Source organism: Saimiri boliviensis, chromosome 9 (assembly GCF_048565385.1).
Source record: "Saimiri boliviensis isolate mSaiBol1 chromosome 9, mSaiBol1.pri, whole genome shotgun sequence".
Classification (NCBI taxonomy): Eukaryota; Metazoa; Chordata; class Mammalia; order Primates; family Cebidae; genus Saimiri; species Saimiri boliviensis.
Window position 1 is genome coordinate 33,409,727 of NC_133457.1, and position 19,218 is coordinate 33,428,944.

Sequence of the window (19,218 nt, forward strand, 5' to 3'; positions counted from 1 at the left end):
ACTTGATTATAGTCCTTATATGTTTAAGGTATATCTAATGAAAGAAGATGTCAATCAAAAGGGGTCTGCCAAGGAGGCAGAGAAGAGTCAAAGAGGCACATATGGGCAGAGTCGGTGGGAGAGACAGCCTAGGTTCGTGGGTAACGAACTGTGTAATTTCCAGGACCACACTAAGACTACCCTTACTGTGAAGTAGGTATGTTAGTCTCAGAGTCCTGTTTCACTAAATAAGTCCTCCCTTCTGTCTCCACCTGATACCAGGTATTCCATGGAGATCTATGATTCTGACTGGGTTTTCCACATAGGTTTACAGTATGTTGGTCATATGGAGTTAAATAACTTGTTTTTTTCCTCATTGGTAAGTGATCTGATAATGATGTGGCCTTCCATGTCTGTGTCTTAGTCTGTCTGGATCCTATAACACAGTACCATAAACTGAGTGGCTTATAAACAGAATAAATTTATTTCTCACAATTCCAGGATAAAGGTGGCAGCAGATCTGGTGTCTGGTCAGGGCTTGTTCCTTGGTTCACAGATAGTGCCTTCTCACTGTTTCCTTACATGGTGGAAGGGATGAGTGAGCTTTCCGGGGTCTCTTTAACAAAGGTACTATTACCAAACATGAGGGCAGAGTCCTCATGACTTAATCACCTCACAAAGGCCCCACCTCCTAATATCATCATCTTGTGGGGGTTAAGATTTCAACATATGAATTTTGGGAGGCACAAACATTTAGACCCTAACAACCTGCCACCAAGAAGTGAATGGGATCAACATGGGGGCATCAGGATGGATATCAGTCTTGTAGCTACTCTAGGGCCCACTGCAGACTGAGAAAGAAACATACTGGCTTTACACAGAAGACTTGCAAGCTCAGTTTCGGATCTGTGTTTGAGACATGGCTTGGCATTTCTGACAGCACTAGCAAAATCAGATTTCTCAGTATGTAAGACTGAAGGTCACAAGCTTCCTACTGTAACTTTTAGTTTTTCTCTTAGAGAGCCTTCTCAATGAGCCTAAGAGGTAAAGGAACCTGAACATTTCCATTTTAGAGAGAGCAACCTGCTGCTGCGTCTTTCTGTGCACATAGCTCTACTGTGTTTTCTAAAGGCTTGTGTGATTAGGTGGAGCCATAAGACTGAGTTCTAGCCAATGGAATGGGAATGAAAGTGATGCATGTCTCCTGCAGGCCTGATCATAAAACCTCCCATGCATGAACCACCATGCTATTTTTTCATCCTGCTGGCAATGTCAATGTACAGGGAAACCATGGAAGGTCAAAGTTGACATTAACTGGCTGGCAGAAGCCTGAAAAACTGTGTGAGCCTGAGACACCTCCAATTCAAATTATAATGGATTGTTGCTCATGTGAAAACTAAACATCTACTGCCTTAAACCATGGAAACACTGGGTTTCATCTGTTATAGCAGTTGGTCGACCTCACTATACACTATAACAATGAAACAAAAAGATCATTTTGGTAGACATACACATTTGCATTAGGAATCTGCAAGAAGGGCAAAGGCAAACAGAAAGGAGAAGGCAGATAGCTCCAAAGTGGGAACAGGAGCCAAGGGGCTAGGTCTTGGCTCTGCCATTGAATTTTGGATGACTCTGGGTATTTCACTACACCCTCGTCAGGCCTCAGGAGGAAATGAGAGTATTACTACATGATCTCTAGAGTTTTAACCAGCTATAATGAAGGTACAAAATACACAAGATTCCTATAACTGAATGTTTAAAACAACTTACAATGAGCCCATGTTACAAGAACAGTTTGAGAACTACGATGTGATAGGTATATTTCTCAGTGAAACTCAAGATCTTAGGAGATATAAAACGCATCACGTTTACTAGAGAATCTGGGAGAACTCCACCATCATAAGGGTAAGTTTAGGCTCTGTGTCTTCTCAACCTGCCCCTGCTAATTGGCATATCTGTGGGACTACAGAACTATGTGTGTGCTGCGAGCCAGCCTCCAGATTCTCATCCTAGCTAAGCAACAGAATCACCTATATCAGTTTTCAGTGGCCACTGGTATAGAGCAGGTGTCCTTCAACCTCTTTGATTATTCCTCTGCTCTAAAAAATTAAGGGGACTAGCACCTCGATAGGTGTACATTTACTTATTTACAAATCACATGCATGTACTACTTGTACTAACCTATTTTGTACATTAGAAAATACATGCACAACAGAGTATTTAAATGAGACAGAGACATACTAAGCTATATTTAATTTTCATGATAGTTTACTTATAGTGGTACTGTTTGCTCTGAGAACTTTTTTTTAACAGTAGTGATGTCATTCAATACGCTTCTGTACTTTTTGAAAATCTCTGTTACATGCTTTGTGAAGGTCAGTTTTTGAGATTGATACTCCGGAAAATGCTACCTCATAAAAAGACATAGATCTGAATGAAAAAAAGAGAATGTTGGCTGCCCTTGCTAAAGTATGGTATTCATTTTGTAACCCATCAATGATGCCAAGGTTTTTGTTAAAATCTGGCCAATGAAATTCTAACATTCCTTAATGTTAATTAATGCTCTTCTAAAAATCTAAGTGAAAGGTGTTGCATTTCTGTCTTTAAAACAATTTCTAACTTGACTTATCTCTTCATCTGGAAGATTATTAACCATATGAGAAATTATGATTCTATAACTTTTAGGTGTTCTTTGGGAATTTTTAATAAGTGACACACTTAAATTATCTTTGTTAAGAACATCACAAATAGATGAAACATTTCCAAATTATCCACACAATGAATTTCTTTGAAGAAGCTCTACTTTCATTATTAAAATGTTACCATTACCTTGAAGAGATAAATTGTTTATGTTTTCAAAATACTTTGCATGGTACCATAGTACTGCCAGCCATTTGTCACCACTACAAAGGTAAGCAAACTTGAAGCACACTTTTTTTTTCCAAAAGAAATTATATTTGGCAATTCTTTTAAGTTCATTAGCCAGAGATATCTAGTGAATCCACAATAGGTGTTCATAGCTCCTGACATCTCTAGGGTATTATAAATATGCCTATCATTTAAGATAACGTAATCCACTTAACTGGGGATATGGGGACAGCAATAAGACACAGGCATAAAATCAAATGGAGGAGTAAGGGGGCACTTTCAATCTTTTTGTATGCTGAAGTCTTCTTTCCTTTAAGACACCTCAGAGGTGATCTGTCATGACTGGCTGACACACGTGGCATGTGAAGGAACCACTGTTAATCTGCACATTAGTTAGTAAATCTTAATAAGCTTTATTCCTTTTGGAAAAAAATGAATATAAACAGAAGCTTCATTATTTTCTTCTTGAACCCCTTTGGATTATCTTTGTATAGTCATTGTGCATGCACATACTCTACTTACTGGTTTAGAGTCTAAACCAGTTTTTCAGGTGTTTGGCTTTCAATCTGTGTAGTAACCTTGTTCCCAGTCTAGTATGTTTCATCAAGTGTTGTCCATGGCCGCCAGTTTTGGAATAGAATAAATACAGAGTTTTGGGTCCTATCACAGATCCATTTACATTAGAATGTCTGCGAATCTGTATTTTTAACAAGCTTCCTAAGGCGCTGCTTTTGCATACCACCCTTTAAGATACAATGCATTATTACACTGCAAGCTTTGCGAAGAACAGATTATATTTCCCTAATTCATTACATAACCAGTGCCCAGGACAAAGAAGGCAATAAACACTTGCTGAACTGAATTGCAATGAACAGTAAATTCTCCTCTGGCAGAGAAATTTGAGGGTTTAGTTGGGGGTAATTAGTCACTATTCATCCCATCCATTCATTCATTATTGTAGGTACCCTGGAAATATCAGGGAATCAAACAGACAAAAAACATTGTCTTCATGGAGTTGACACAATGTCAGGAAAGACAGACGACAGAAAATAAGGTAGCAAATCAGTAAACTACCTGTTATAGAGATGGGGGCAGGGAGGTCTGCAGGGTGATTAGGGTAAACTTCACTGAGAAGCCTGAATCTGAAGATTTAAAAGGAGGATGAGCAATCCACCAAGTGGATATTCCTTTTGATAGGGACAGGAGGCTGGGAAATTCTGGGCAGAAGAGGGTAGGTCCCTGGTGAGGGCCCCACTCTCAAGTCTGGAACTCTGGGCCAAAGTGAGACCACAGCAAAGGCTGTCACACCGACCCACCACTGAGATGTTAATGCTTAAGCTGTCCGCAGACAGCAAAGCTAAAAGAGCATTGACTGTAACACTCCTTCTGGGGCTTCAGGGTAGGGGGTGCTCCCTGCTAGATTTTGTGGTGGGGCCCGCATGGAGTTTTGCTCCTGCTGGTGCCCAAAAGCACTCACCCAGCTCCTGGATGTGCTGACCTGAGTGTTCCCTCCTGCAAGGGGTTGAGTGAGTAGAGTTTGCCCCTGCTGGTGCCAAAGCAACCAGCTAGCTCCAGTGAGAGTACTCCAGTTCCCACCCGTGAAAGGGTCAGGGAAAATTTCCAGCTTGCCACAAATCCTATTCATGTATCTCTACATGCTTCAACTGAGACTTCTGAAAGATGATTCCTGGTACATAGTAGGAGCTTAGTACATTTTGGCTAAATGAATAAAAATTGTGTTTTGGAAAGACACAATGTAGGGGAATGAAACTACAACGTTCCTCTTCAAAACCAGAAAAAACAACCAAGTAAAGATCTTTTTCAAATCATAAGACGACCTTGGAAAAATGTGTCACTATCAGCATATAAGGACCATACTCATGCATCAAATGTTAAGAGAAAAATCTCCTTCATAGTGCTATGCTGGCCTCTGTCTGGAGGAGCTTGGAGGCCCACCCGCACGTACACAGTGGTCACTCCAGGTTCATGTGAATGGTCTAGTCACTACCGAGGTATAGAGAAAATCTTGCAGTGTGGAAAACTAACCTACATTTCCAAATATGGAAATTATATGCATGCCTGAACTGGATGAAATATACTTTAAAATTCTCCATGATAAAATGTTTTGCTGTTTGGGGGAGGGGAGACAGATATAATGTCAAAGTAAGTATTTAAATAAAGTAACTGATCATTATACAGTTTACTACTTGAATGTATTGGCATTTCTTCCTATAAAATCAACATACTTAACATTTTAAATTAGCAATAATATATTTGCTGAGCTAATATACTTAAGAGGCAAATAAAATATTTATGTGGCCATAACTACTATGCCAAAAAGAATAATTTTTTTTCTGTTCTGTCAGTTGTAAGTTTATAATATACTTATGATTTGTAATTTTCAATTTCTTTAAATCATAAGTTTAAGATGACACAGAAACACTAAGAAGTCCCTTTCTGAACAAACGATTTCATATATAATAAGAAAAATAACTGATTATCTAGGTAGTCACAGCACTTAGAGCTGGAAATGACTTTTAGAGATTATAGGCTAATTAAGGCCTTATCAGCCACCCATCACCCTTTAAAAAACAATTAATGAACCTGAATTTAAGGCAGCAAAAGGTTAAATGATTTCCCTGGGGGTAAAACAGCAAGTCAGTGGTAAAGGAGGGCAGCCATTTCATTCCTTGACCTCAGGGACATATCACAGTCATTTTGCTGTAATGCATTTTAATACTTTTCCATTTGGGGTTTCATAGAGACTTTCTGAACACACACGCATAGGACTGATAGCTTTAAAGCCTTAAGTAGTCTATTTAAAATAAATATTCTCCCTAATAACCTAGATTTTCCTTACTTGTAAGATATCAAATAAAAAGGAGATTGGTTTGCATGTTTTTCTTTGCTTTCTATTAATGAGAACAAAATTACCCATGGATTTTAGTCTCTTCTTTAGCTACTTGAGGAAAAATAAATCACCATTCTAATTAGTTGTGTGTCATTAAAGGAACCTTCTCTTCTAAAACATGCTGAGCAATCATTTCCAGAAAGTTTCACTGCTCTCTTAAGCTGCCCGAAATAAAAATCACCTAAACTTCTCCACACTGACTTTAAAGATCAAAACAAAGACATGCTTATTTTCAGCAAGTACTGTTGCCATGAACAACTATTACAGACAACAAATCTAAATAAAATCACTGGATGAGATCCTTTCCACACTGACTTTTCACTAACAAAATATTTCTGTTAAATAGTAACATTAAATACTATATAAATTAATGTCTAATAAAATTTTATTAAATAAAGACTCCTTACACATTTCATGGACTTCTAATAATTAGTGCTTGCAAATACACAAAGTATTGAGGGTGATACAGTCATTCTTTGGGTCTCTGAGGGGATCACCGAGTGACTCTGGATAAAGAACGTCCAGGCCCTGCCTTGTTGCATACTTCAGCAACTTCTAGGAACTCTGCTTCCTCTTTTCTCAAGCTGGAATAACATCTCCCTGAAAAATCTTCAAAGCCCAGTTGGAATGCCTCTTTCCTCTAAGAACTTTTCTGACTATTTAAGTCTGAATTGGTTATTCTTTCTGCAGTGGTGTCTGTTGAACTGAACTGAATATTGCTAAAACAGAAACAAAAGAATCCATTTAGATTATGTGGTCCAGTTTGCTCATTCTACAGTTCGAGAAATGAAGTGACTTGTCCAATAAATACAGCAGGGTGAACTTCTCTCACACAGCAGACACTGGGTTAGTACTGTTGGAGATCTAGTACCTGACGCAGTGGAGCTCTCAGCGTAACAGATGAGAAAATTGAATGGTCTTGTTCCCTCTGGTTCAACTAACCAAGGAGCATGATGCTGACATAAATGAAAGCAAAACTGACTGAGACTGGTGGTTACAGAAGGCAGCTAAGATTAATTCTTAAAAGATCAAAGTAAAAGAATTCAGAGTGGTGGCCACAGTCTTCTCGGGTTAAACAGTAACATTCTGGCCTGACCATGTGACGGCCTAGAGGTATAATCAGTGAGCGTGCTTACCAAGGGAGAAATTCATTTAAGACTACTTGGAACTTCTGGCTAAGAGCAAAAGTAGTTTATAAGAGAATGTCTCAATCATTGGCAAGAATCACCGACAATCCAGTAATTGTTCTGAAATTTCAAAATGTGATCTAAAAAATGAGTTTACTTTTTATCCATCAGGTAAGATTGCATAGGGAGAGCAAACTAACAGCAAGCCCTCCCTAGCTCATCAACCACTCTCAGGCAGGTTCCCTGGGCCCTGGCTCGAGTCATACTGGTCTTTCAGTTCCACCAACACGCTAAGCTGTTTTCCACTTTGTAGCTTTTGCATTGCTGTTCCCTTTCCTGGAGGTTCTTCTCTCTGTTCTTTGCATGGCTGGTTCCTTTTCCTCCATTAGCTGCCACCTGAAATGGCACCTCCGCAGAAGGAATTTTGACCAACCTACCTAAATTAGGTCTTCTCTCAGCCCAAATTCTACCCCTACTTATTATTATTATACACACACATACACACACACACACACACACACACACACACACTCTTTCTCGTGTGTGTGTGTGTGTGTGTGTGTGTGTGTGTATTATATTTGAGACAGAGTCTTGCTCTGTCACCCTGGCTGGAGTGCAGTGGTGCAATCCTGGTTCACTGCAACCTCCGCCTCCCCAGTTCAAGCGATTCTCCTGCCTCAGCCTCCCAAATAGATAGGATTACAGGCCCTTGTCACTATGTCTTGCTAATTTTTGTATTTTCAGTAGGGACGGGGTTTCACCATGTTGGCCAGGCTCGTCTAGAACTCCTGACCTCAAGTGATCTGGCTGCCTCAGCCTCCCAAGTAGCTGGGATCACAGGCCCCCGCCACTATGCCTGGCTAATTTTTATATTTTTACTAGAGACGGGGTTTTGTCATGCTGGCCACGCTGATCTTGAACTCCTGATCTCAAGTGATCTGCCCACCTTAGCCTCCCAAAGTGATGGGATTATTGGCATGAGCCACCATGCCTGGCTGTATTATTACCCTATTTGCATCCTTTATAACACATCATAATCTGTAAGTACCTTCTTGCTTATTTGTTTATTAGGGTAAGAGCCGTATACGTATTTTTTATTTACCATTATATTACCATGATTTAACCAGTACCTGGTAACCAGAAGATCCACGATAAGGACTGGTTAAGTTAATGAATTCAAAATTATTTAAGGTCCACAGGAAGACCTTAATATATTTTGAGAAACACATGATTACATATTATGAAATGTCTGAAAGCAATAAATAATAAATTTCAAATACTAGTTTAACAAAGATTTTCATATTATTCCTTACAAATCTTTGTTTTAGAGCCAGCATTTACTCAGGAGTAAAACTTAACTTTTTAAGAAATGCTAATTTATGTTAAAAAAAGTCTTTATTTCTGATTGGACGTGAAAACACACGTAATTAGTCCCTAAATACCCAATATCAACTACAATAAACATGCAACTGGTTGTGATCTAGTGATAGAAAAGAAAAAGGAAATATTAGTCACACAGCTCAGAAACAAAGAAAAACAGCTTTTGTTATGTCACAAACAGAATAAACACAAAAACAAGTAATTCAAAGAATGGCAGTTTTCTAAGAAATGCTCCAGTTTTGGGCATTTAAAAAAAAGGTGAAAATAGGAGTAATAGAAACAATCTTGTTGTAACATAAAATCATCACAAAAAAATGGATTAGTAACAGAAGAGAAAATCTGAATAGACCCTTCGCTGGAAGCATTATAAAAAGCAAATAAGTGGATATACTGCATCATCTTGAAAGACTCAGTTTTTAGAGTATTTATTGCTCAGAACAGAAAAGATTACAATGGTGTTAAGGAAAGGAACATTCTCTAAAATCGTCACCTGACGGGCAGCAGGCTTGGATCCATTCACTACTTTTCTATTTTGATATGACATTTTACCAAAGTTATTTATTTGATAGCGACAAAAATGTTGCATATATAGTAAGATTTTTTGGAATTAAATGAGTAAAAATTTAAGTATCTAAGTAAAATTTGGTACTTGAAATTCACACTTTTTATAATTTAAAAAGACAAAATTTAATATAGCCCTGAACAAGAACCAAATCAGAAATGGCCCAACATTGTACAAATTTTTATAATGTGTTTCTGTGTACAAGAATGACTATGAAATTAAACTTATTTCTAGAAATGTTCTTACATTAACAGTCGATGCTAAAAGGACTGCTTGCAAACTTACTAGAAATATTTTTTCCAAAATATTCTAGTCTTCAAAACAAATGGTAGCTGTCAAATTCTTCCTGCATAATCTAAAATGGTAATCCATGTACTGTATTTCATTTGTAATAAGTCTTTGTGATAAGGTTAACACTTCAACACACAACACAAATGAGAGAGCACCAAAAAATGAAAATTACTTTGCTTATGTTTCTGTATTAGAATTTTATTTGCTAAAGGGTAAAAACAGATTTGCAAAATTCACAGTTAACTTAAAACAATAGTTTTAAACCTTTTTTCCTAGCCCTTACTGCCTTCAGGAAGGAAAGAACATCTGGTTATTTAAGGAACACAATATGTTCACATTTTCTATGACTTTTGTTTCTAATTGGGTTTTAAAATTTTTTTTGCATGTGAACAACTAGCTAGAACAATGTTTTTTAATCACTTCATATTTTTCAGACTGTCCTCCTTCTATCCCTCTAACTTCATTTGGTGGATTGGTTTTGGAAATCTGCTTAGTAGTTCTAATATGATAAAGACAAGAAAATGAGAATTAGGGTTGTGGTCTGAAGCGCTAAGTATAGAAGTTGTATTTACCATGTGCAGAGTATAGGATGCTAAAAACAGATATTTGATATCCAATCTTCACAAGGTATACATTTTTAAAAATTTCAACTAGTTCCTGGGCCACTTATACATATAGCAGTTTCATTTATTACAGATGAAGAATTTGAGAAATATGTAAGCAGAATTCCACTATTTTCAAAACTAATAAAGCCACAGCTTCTGCATGGAAAGGTGTTCTGAAGACAGGGGTCAACTGCTGATCTGCCACTAAAAAGCTGTGTGACCTTGAATCGGTCTCTAAGCTTCATTTTTATTCTGACTTTTTCATCTATGAAAGAAGAAAGTTGGATAAGGCTGTCTATGTTCTTGTAGTTCTAAAACTCTGACAGCCTACGTGAAGTACATTAACTGATTCTTTGTATGTCTTCTGTATTTCATAATACGTGAATGTTGTAATAGGATTTTAAATAATTCTGATATGTAGCAAATTAAGGAACTAGATGCTCTTTAAGTTAAAGTTGTTTAATTAATTCACTATCTTGATAAAAACGGCAGCTGAAATATACACCATTGGCTATGCTTTTGTGGAAATGTGAACATGGGTTCCAGAAATATGCTAGATGAGTGACATCCAACTATATTAGAGTCAGTGTGGTAAACTGGAATAAGGCATAGCATTTGAATCAGAAATCAATTCTATCATCACTTTCTTTATACCAAGATATGCAGGACACAAAGCTGAGTGCAAAAAATGAGCAAGAGCTAATCCTAAGGCGTAACAACTGACAAAACACACATCCATACAGATACAATACAAGGTGCCATGGGGACTAAAAGGGGAGGGCATGTCCTATCTGAACCTGAAAACTGTTTCATGAGGAATGTAGAACACATGCCAGGAATCTGAGGAGGGAATGAATAGATAGAACAGTCATGATGCCACTCTAGCTAGCTTGGAAGCTTACAAGCTTTTTGACCTTGGGAAAGCCACATAAACTTAACCTTTCCCTACTGAAAAGAGTGAGGAAAGATAACTTACTCTACCTACCTCAGAGAGTTGTTGATTAATGTCAGAGTGGTTGGAAAACAATGAAGGAATATCATCCTCTCATTACAGTTTTTAGGCCTACTTTCTTCAGTCTATTCAAATAAAAAATCTTTCCACAGTAAAGTCTATCTTTGATATAAAACAATTAGAACCTGGTGTCTCAAGCAATACTTGCAGAATGTATTCTCAACTGAGCAATTTAGGGATGATGGTAGGACAAAGTGCTTTTCTGAAGGTTGACAATGAGCCTACTAAGGCTCAGAGTTCCTTATTTTTACTTTATTGAATATGTTAGCAGCATTCAACACTACTGTCATATGAAACTAGGATATGGGAAAGCATGCTTTCATGTTTCAAATCTCTTTCTACTAGTTAATTTCATTGAGAATTGTGTGTTTATATATTTACTCTGATCTATGAGACTCAGGAATGATTAAAGTATTTTGAGTGTTTCACTGCTGCTATCAATAGAAAACATTTAAAGCACTATGATGTCTGAATTTTCAGAGGTTATAGGCAGGGGTACCAGTACTGTCTTTCCCTCTTTTTTTCCCCCTTAGCATAAATGGCTTCTTTTATGACTTTATAAGTGACATTAACAACACTGAAAACTCTGTCCACTTGTGGATTTCTATAACATAGATAAACTTGCTATTTTTCTCACTTTACTTTTGCAGCACTGGATTGGACCTTGTGAGTTCACTGTTAATAGTGGCAGGAAGCAGATGAATCCTAGGTAGACAGGGATGGGTCCCCGGTGAAACCTGAACTTCAAGCCAAAATCAGTTTAAAGCCTAGCTACAAGTCCAAGGGTAAATCCATGAACCGGTTTGAGAACATGTCTTCCTGTTTGGCATACTTTTCTCTGATTGATCCCCACCCTTTACCTATTTTACATACACCTATCCTTTCCTAACTGTTTCTTTTACACTGTTGTGCCTACCTTTAACTGGTACCTTTTACCCCACCACTTTTTTTTTTTTTTTTGCATACTCACAAACCAATCAGCAAGCATTCACCATTCTGAGCCCATAAAAGCCCCAGACCCAGCCACAAAGAGAGAAACCATCCAACTTTGGGCAGGGGATCACCCTTGCATCCCCTCTCCACTGAGAGCTGTTTCATCGCTCAATAAAATTTTTCTCTGCCCTCCTCACCCTTCAATTGTCAGCATGATCTTGTTCTTGGATGCAGGACCAGAACTAGGGATCCACTGAACGTGCATAAACCAAACGCTTAACAACTGTGGTCCTCTGCCCTCTGCTGGCAGAGGGCAGCCACCCCAAGTGAAGGGAAGCAGCACCAAGGCTGAATTAGCCCTGGAGCCATGGGCCAGAATGAGGGAAAGGGCTGACAGAGTTGTTAACATGCTGCTGTCCCCTGGCCATGGACAGTGGGACTAAAAGAACTAATCAGCATGCTGTAACATCCCCTTTGGGGTTTCAGGCTTGTAGGCACCCCTGCCTGGGCACCACTGTGTTCCCTTCATCTGGATGCCAGAGTCTACCATGGTAGTGGCTTGCAACACACCTGGTCCAGCTGAAAGCCCTGCATGGAGCCCACGTCTGTGCTGGCACTAAGAATGGCTGGCTGGACCCTGCACTCACTTGCTCATGCACCCCCTCCCATGGGCAGCTGAGCATACAGTCACAGCTGCCACAGGACCTGGGCTGGTGTGCAAGACAGGCATGGCCCGGTGGGCCAAGTAGATGGGGCACCTCCTGCAGCAAGCCCCAGGGTTGAGGCCTTGGGCAGGAATGTCACCAGCTGTGGAAGTCCTCAGCTGGCAGAATGACAGAGAGATCCTGTGTCAATTAGAAGTCAGTTCTTCACCATCCTGGCCAACATGGTAAAATCTTGTCTCTACTTAAAAAAACAAAAATTAGCTGGGTATGATGGTGGTTGCCTGTAGTCCCAGTTAATCAGGAGGCTGAGACAGGAGAATCACTTGAACCCAGAAGGTGGAGGTTGCAGTGAGCTGAGATTGTGCCACTCCACTCCAGCCTGAGCAACAGAGTGAGACGCTGTCTCAAAAAAAAAGAAAGTTCTTCAAAGATAAAGGATGTTCTGTTTAAGCAGGTCATCAGAGACAATTTATTTCAACTCCTAAATATTACAAAAGAGAAACCCAAGGTTCAGCAAGCATGATTTTTCCAAAATAATGAAGATGTTGGAAGTAGAACTAAGGTTTAACCCAAGGTCTCAATTCCTAATTCAGGTTCCTTGTAGAACACTACACTGCCACAGACCCATATTAACACATGTCAAGTGACTTTAGTTATTACTCAAAATCTGTAAAATGATATCAATGAGTCAGCCATATAAGTACTTAACTATGTCTACCACTTTGCTGGGTTAGCCGTCTGAAGTCCCCTTAAAGGCTACACAGCTTTTTGTACTTTTCCTATAGATATCATCATTCCATGAACTTGTTCTATTGAGCCTTTTAAACTTGACTCCCTCATCATGCCCAATTTTTTATGTCTCAGGAATACCAGTTTAATGTAATTGTATTAATCATGTTTTTACTTGGAAAGACTCTGAATATAAAGGTGGTGGATTCCCTTTTTTAGATACACTATTATTTTTTTCTCTTAAACCTTAAAGAATCTGTATTTTAATACCTGTAGAATTTGCTTCAATATACGTGCATGACTTTATTGAGATTGAAAGTACTTCATTAAAATCATACTAACATGAAAGGGCATTTAGGTTCCACTAATGAACACTGATGAACTTAGAATAAAGAATTCTGAAGCTGGATGAGTGAGTGATTCACAGATGTATCAACCGTATCTAGTTTGGAAAAAATTACCAAGATCGATCAGTTTTGATAACATATTCATTTCTTCCTTCAATTAAAACAAACAAATCATGCATGTAGAAAATTCACATTGCTGTTTTAGCAATGTTTTCCACTCTCTATCATTCTAAATATTCCTAATGCTAAGCTGATAGAATTTGCCTAAGTTTATTGATCAAAACTCATACCTCATTGACCGGCAACCTCATTCTTTAGTCTCATTTTACAGATATCTTGTCATCTTGTGGGTTATTTTGGGGGTAGGGAGTATATAGTCAGAGAACTTACAAATACGTATGTACATAAAATATAAATATGGAACTTTCAATTTTCATAGTCAGATTTGTAACCCTTACCAGAGAAAAAGTATGCTTCGTTATTCATCAGAGAAATAATGAATTATATTTCAGATGCTTAATGAAACTGCTTTGTGTAATGAAATGATATGAAAGTTCATAACTTTACAGAACAGATATAGATATAAGGAAGTAAACTCTTTTAAGTCAATCAAAGAATAATGGATATACTAAAAGGTTGAAGTCAGCAACCAAGGAAAGGACAGAAATCCTTTGAATCTAAATTTACATTAAACTTGGAGGCCTAAGTTGATCAGACAGAGCTTTGGCAATGGAACCCACAGACAGACTGACTGACTCAGAGACAGTTCGACAACTGCCAACATGACTGTTGGGAGGGTTGCCAAAGAGCCAAAGGCTGGGATTACCATCCAATGCCTGGCATTCTGATATTCGTGTTTGAAGCTTTCTCTCTTATACTTCTTCCAATATTTTTGTTTGGCTCAAAAGTAGCAAGGATTCACAGATTTTTTTAGATAATTAAATGTTCTTATTTTCAAGAAATATAACATTAGTTGTAAAAGAGCACACTTTTTCTCTGAAGTGTAAAGAAAATTTTGGTGAATCGTTTTACACTCAAATAGAGAAATCAGTGTTAAAGTCTGTTTGAATCTTTATTTTATTAGATTATGCTTAACCCCCAAATAAGAAATATTAATACATATCATAATGTGAAATAATTTAGTGTTTCATTGTATCTGCTCTTACGGAACTGGTCTTTTGTATGAATCTACTTTCTTGATCTTCATATGGCCCCCAAGGTTCTACTTGGATAAACCAACCCCTGTGTGGGGTACCAATGATAATACAGTCTGGCTATGAGGAGAGGTAGTTCCTCAATGATTTCCCTGACTTGTGAGGAAGGCAAAAGGGGAGAACAACCTTCTGTGGGAAAAGAGACATTTGTTCCAGTTTCTCATGGCTATGTCCATTTAATTTGCCTGCTGAGTTGCTGGCCAATGAGTTATGTGTTTTGGCCTACAATTTTAGGCAAACGCTATCATTAGGCAATTTATCTGCCATTAGGCAAATTCCACATTCTGAATTCTTGGACTCTCACAGAGAAGCCTATTTTTCACCCAACTTAAAATTACGCATATCCTACTGGGGAAGCTTACCTTTGGGTCTCTAAGGAACAGAGCCTTAAGAATCAGTGAGTGTACATCCCCGATGACTGGGTAATGCATCAGAAGGCCGAGACAGGTCTGGTAGTTACTTGAGATCACTAAATAAGAGGAAAAAATAATTCAGAAGCAATACTATTTAAGTTATTCTGCATTGCAGAGAACATAAAAACTAACAACTTAGAGTCAATGAAAGCAAACCAATAACTCAACTGATTTGATAAAAGGAAGTAGGAAGAAGGGATCTTTAGTAAATTGCCTTTGAAGAAACACATTGCATTGTTAACTGCAAGCTAACATATTAGCATTTATCCTCAGGGGGTTTTGGAAAGAAGAACTTCACATACAGATATGTGTACATCTGCAACATAAATTCTCAGAACCATGCATATTTACTGCTATTTATATGGCTGTGTTTAAATGTCTCCTGTTTTGCTACTTAGAAATTAGTAATAAAAACCATATGAATGGAAAAGAATCAGTTTAACATTTTCATTAAATAATATTTGCCTTGATTATTATGTGTTATAACTTGTTACATTTTTTTCTTTTGTATAGGTAAATATATAACTCAAAATTAAAGAAAGCAGAATTTCTTCTAATTATTTGTTTTTCTAAAGGTAACAAGAGATATAGGGAAAGAATATCTATGCAGCATTTCTTGGAGGAAAAGTGTCAAAACTGTCATAGATAAGTCTAAATGTGTTCCATAGCCTGTCATTTAATGTTTTTTCAAATCAACCTAATTATGGGTGTAATTATTAAACACATCTTTTCAGGTAGGTCTACGTAAACTACTTTACTTCTTGGTAATCTTATCTGCCACTGCTGTCACAGGCGGGCCCATTAATGCTTGTTTTGTGAACGGCCTCCCCAGCACTGATGGTGAAGAAACTACAATTCTAACTTCTGTGGCTGCAACTGAAGCCTTTTCATTAGCCAGTTACTTGAAAAATGTTCCATAAGAAAACAACTGTGATTCAATAGAAACAACACAAATCAAAAACTAAGCAATTATTTACAATTACAAATATCTTTGATTTTCAGATTATTTTTTCTTCTGCTGTTGGAATATCATTTCTTGCTATAACTTCCTACTTCTCCCCCTCCTATGAGCACTATGGGGAAAGGAGACAGGACTGGGCAAAATGAATAATTATAATCTATGTAAGGAACCACTTCATCATCTTCATTTCTATTGCTGATATGACAGCTTGTAATTTCATACATCTGCTTTCATTTGTAAAGTACTCACTTATCCTACCCTTTCTGTATCTGTTCAGACTCTTATTTGTTCATTTTTTCATATTTACCTTTAGTTATCTGCTGTCCTTTTTTCTCTAGAAATTCAAAAGCTAAGATAATTAGAACAGTATAATGTTTTTATGTACAGTTTTGAGATCTAGCAAGTAATTAAGACTTAATCAATTCATTTTATAACTCAAAAAGTAGTTATATATTAGTAATTGACCAAGAAAGAATTCTTATACATTTTGTAAAGAGGTAGGAAAATTTTGTGGAAAAACTTCTGATCTCATGACTCAGAGATGTAGGTTTGAATCCTGGGGCTTTATTTGAACCTTTCATCAAGTTGCCTAAAGATTAAATGATATAATCTATAAAACTGATTTATAGTAGCTGTTTAAAACCAGTTCGGGTAACCTCTGTGAGCTTAAGTTTAGTTGCTTGGAAAACCTCTGTGAGCTTAAGTTTAGTTGCTTTATTTGACTGCTTCATTCAATCCAGTAATTATTTGTTGAATTACCTCATGCACGACAGGCCCTATGCTAAGGGAGGATGTAGAGATAAACAAAACAGAGTCCTTACTCTGGAGAAAATGACAGTACAGAAGGGCAGATGTGTAATATCAAGAAGCTATTACTACTACTACAACTAAGATAACAGTGCATTATTAAAAGCTTTCTGAGCCAGGCCACATGCTAAGAACTTTACCTACATGATCTCATTTAATTTCTATGATATTCTTATGAAAATAACAAAATTATTTTCTTTGTTTTACAGATGCAAAAACTGAAACTTGGAGGTTAAGTCACTTGCACAAGTTACCAGTAACTCCCTAGAGGGGCGAGATTGGAAACCCAAGAGTCCAGCTGCAGAGTCTGTACTCTAATACAAGACATTTGTTTTGAAAGGCCATTGTTTTGAAAATCAAGAGACACAATGGATGCATACTGTAAACTAGTAAAGTATTACTAGTGTAGTAGTTTTAAGTATACTAGAAGACCAGCATAACCTAGTCTCCAGAACAGTTTGATTGATTAATCATTTATTTATTTACTATTTTTTTTTTAATAGACAGGGTCTTGCTCTGTCATCTAGGCTACCATGCAGTGGCATGATCACACCTCACTGCATTCTCTAACTCCTGGGCTCATGCAATCCTCCTGCCCCAACCTCTGGAGTAGCTAGGACGGACTACAGAAGCATACCACAATGCCTGTCAAATCTGTAAGTTTTTTGAAAAGACAAGCTCTTGCTATGTTGCCAGGCTTTTCTTGAACTCTGTAGAATAGCCTGATTTAGATATAAATATATAGATAGATAGAGACCAGAGCAATAATTCTGTTATTATAACTTGTTAAAACTTTTGAAGCTATCAGAAGCTATAAAATATATAAGGGAAGCCAAATAATGTACTAATATTCTGCTTGCAGAACAAATGAAGAAGGTAACACTTTCGTCTTCCTATACATCCATCCAATCACTGCATGCAATGAACATTTCCTGAGCATCTACTGAATGCCAGATATCCAGAGACTATGCTAGGCACTGGCATTAGGAACATAACAGCAAATAAGTTAAGTTCACTGCTTTCAGGCAATGGTATCTCTAATTTACTAATGAAAATCTTTTAGAAATACCCTTAATTTGAAATTACATATACTAAGTATTAAATCTACTTTTGAACAACTACAGCCAATTTAAAGTAGGTAGAACAGAATTACACAAGCTTGTTTAAAAACAAACTAACAAGGATCTGACATAACAAGAATTTAGTTTTGAACTTTACAGTAAGCTTTTATTGAACATGAAAAACTAAACAAATCCATAATACTGTTCTTTCTCCAATATTTATTCCATCAGAGCAGGGCAGTGACATGAAGGAAAAAGTGAGAGATTAAGAAAAATTACTGAGCTTTAGTATCTACCTACATTTCAAATGAAGTATGTTTATTCTTTAAAAACAAAATACGGGGCCGGGCGCAGTGGCTCACGCCTGTAATCCCAGCACTTTGGGAGGCCGAGGCAGGTGGATCACGAGGTCAAGAGATCGAGACCATCCAGGTTAACATGGTGAAACTCCGCCTCTACTAGAAATACAAAAAATTAGCTGGGCATGGTGGCACGTGCCTGTAATCCCAGCTACTTAGGAGGCTGAGGCAGGAGAATGGCCTGAACCCAGGAGGCGGAGGTTGCGGTGAGCGGAGATTGTGCCATTGCACTCCAGCCTGGGTAACAAGAGCAAAACTCCGTCTCAAAAAAAAAAAAACAAAAAACAAAAAAACCCAAAACCAAAAAACAAAATACTAAAGCCACATTCTGAGATCGCGCCATTGCACTCCAGCCTGGGTAACAAGAGCGAAACTCCATCTCAAACAAACAAACAAACAAACAAAAAAACCCAAAAACCAAAAACCAAAATACTAAAGCCACATTCTAGAGAGTTGATTTAGGGAATTTACGGTAAAGCAAAGGTAAGCAGTACCTAAGAAAAGATAATGGATTTGGAAGGAGAACTAGATTAGATCATTGGCCTAGTCATTATAATACGGTGAATTTAGGCAAGCTGCCCAACTTCACTGAAACTTTATTTTCCCATTTATAAAATAAATACAATACTGCTTACTCTATCTACAGGGTCTCTGTGAGTGGCCCAGGTGCTAGGTGGTATGTTTCCCTATCTTGCTCAATTCATCCTTGATAAAAAGCATTACTTCCACATGAGGCAGAGCTGACTTCTCTGTCTGAACCTTTATGTGCCCCACAACTATTCTGGAATGGTCTGAAGAGATGGTTTAGTTTCTCCAGCAGGTACAAACAAACCAAAGAGTGAAATCAGTAATGATATACAGAAAAAGGAATTGTTTTGAGAAAGTTTAAAGCAATGTGGATCAATAACTTACACATAACTCAAAACTAACCACACTTAGAATTGTAATATTTGTAAATACATGTAACACTATTTTCAAATTATTTAAGTTC

At 37.6% G+C, this 19,218-nt stretch overlaps 1 protein-coding gene across 13 annotated transcripts in view; it reads right to left on the reverse strand.

Annotated features, from left to right (window-relative positions):
• TBC1D5 (TBC1 domain family member 5) overlaps window positions 1–19,218 on the reverse strand; it is a 584,223-nt gene that overhangs the window by 152,316 nt on the left and 412,689 nt on the right. For all 13 annotated transcript variants that reach the window (XM_074405700.1, XM_074405701.1, XM_074405702.1 and 10 more), the window contains one exon: window positions 14,989–15,095. In XM_074405700.1, coding sequence (XP_074261801.1) covers window positions 14,989–15,095 — 107 coding nt within the window. The remainder of the gene's footprint in view (window positions 1–14,988; window positions 15,096–19,218) is intronic.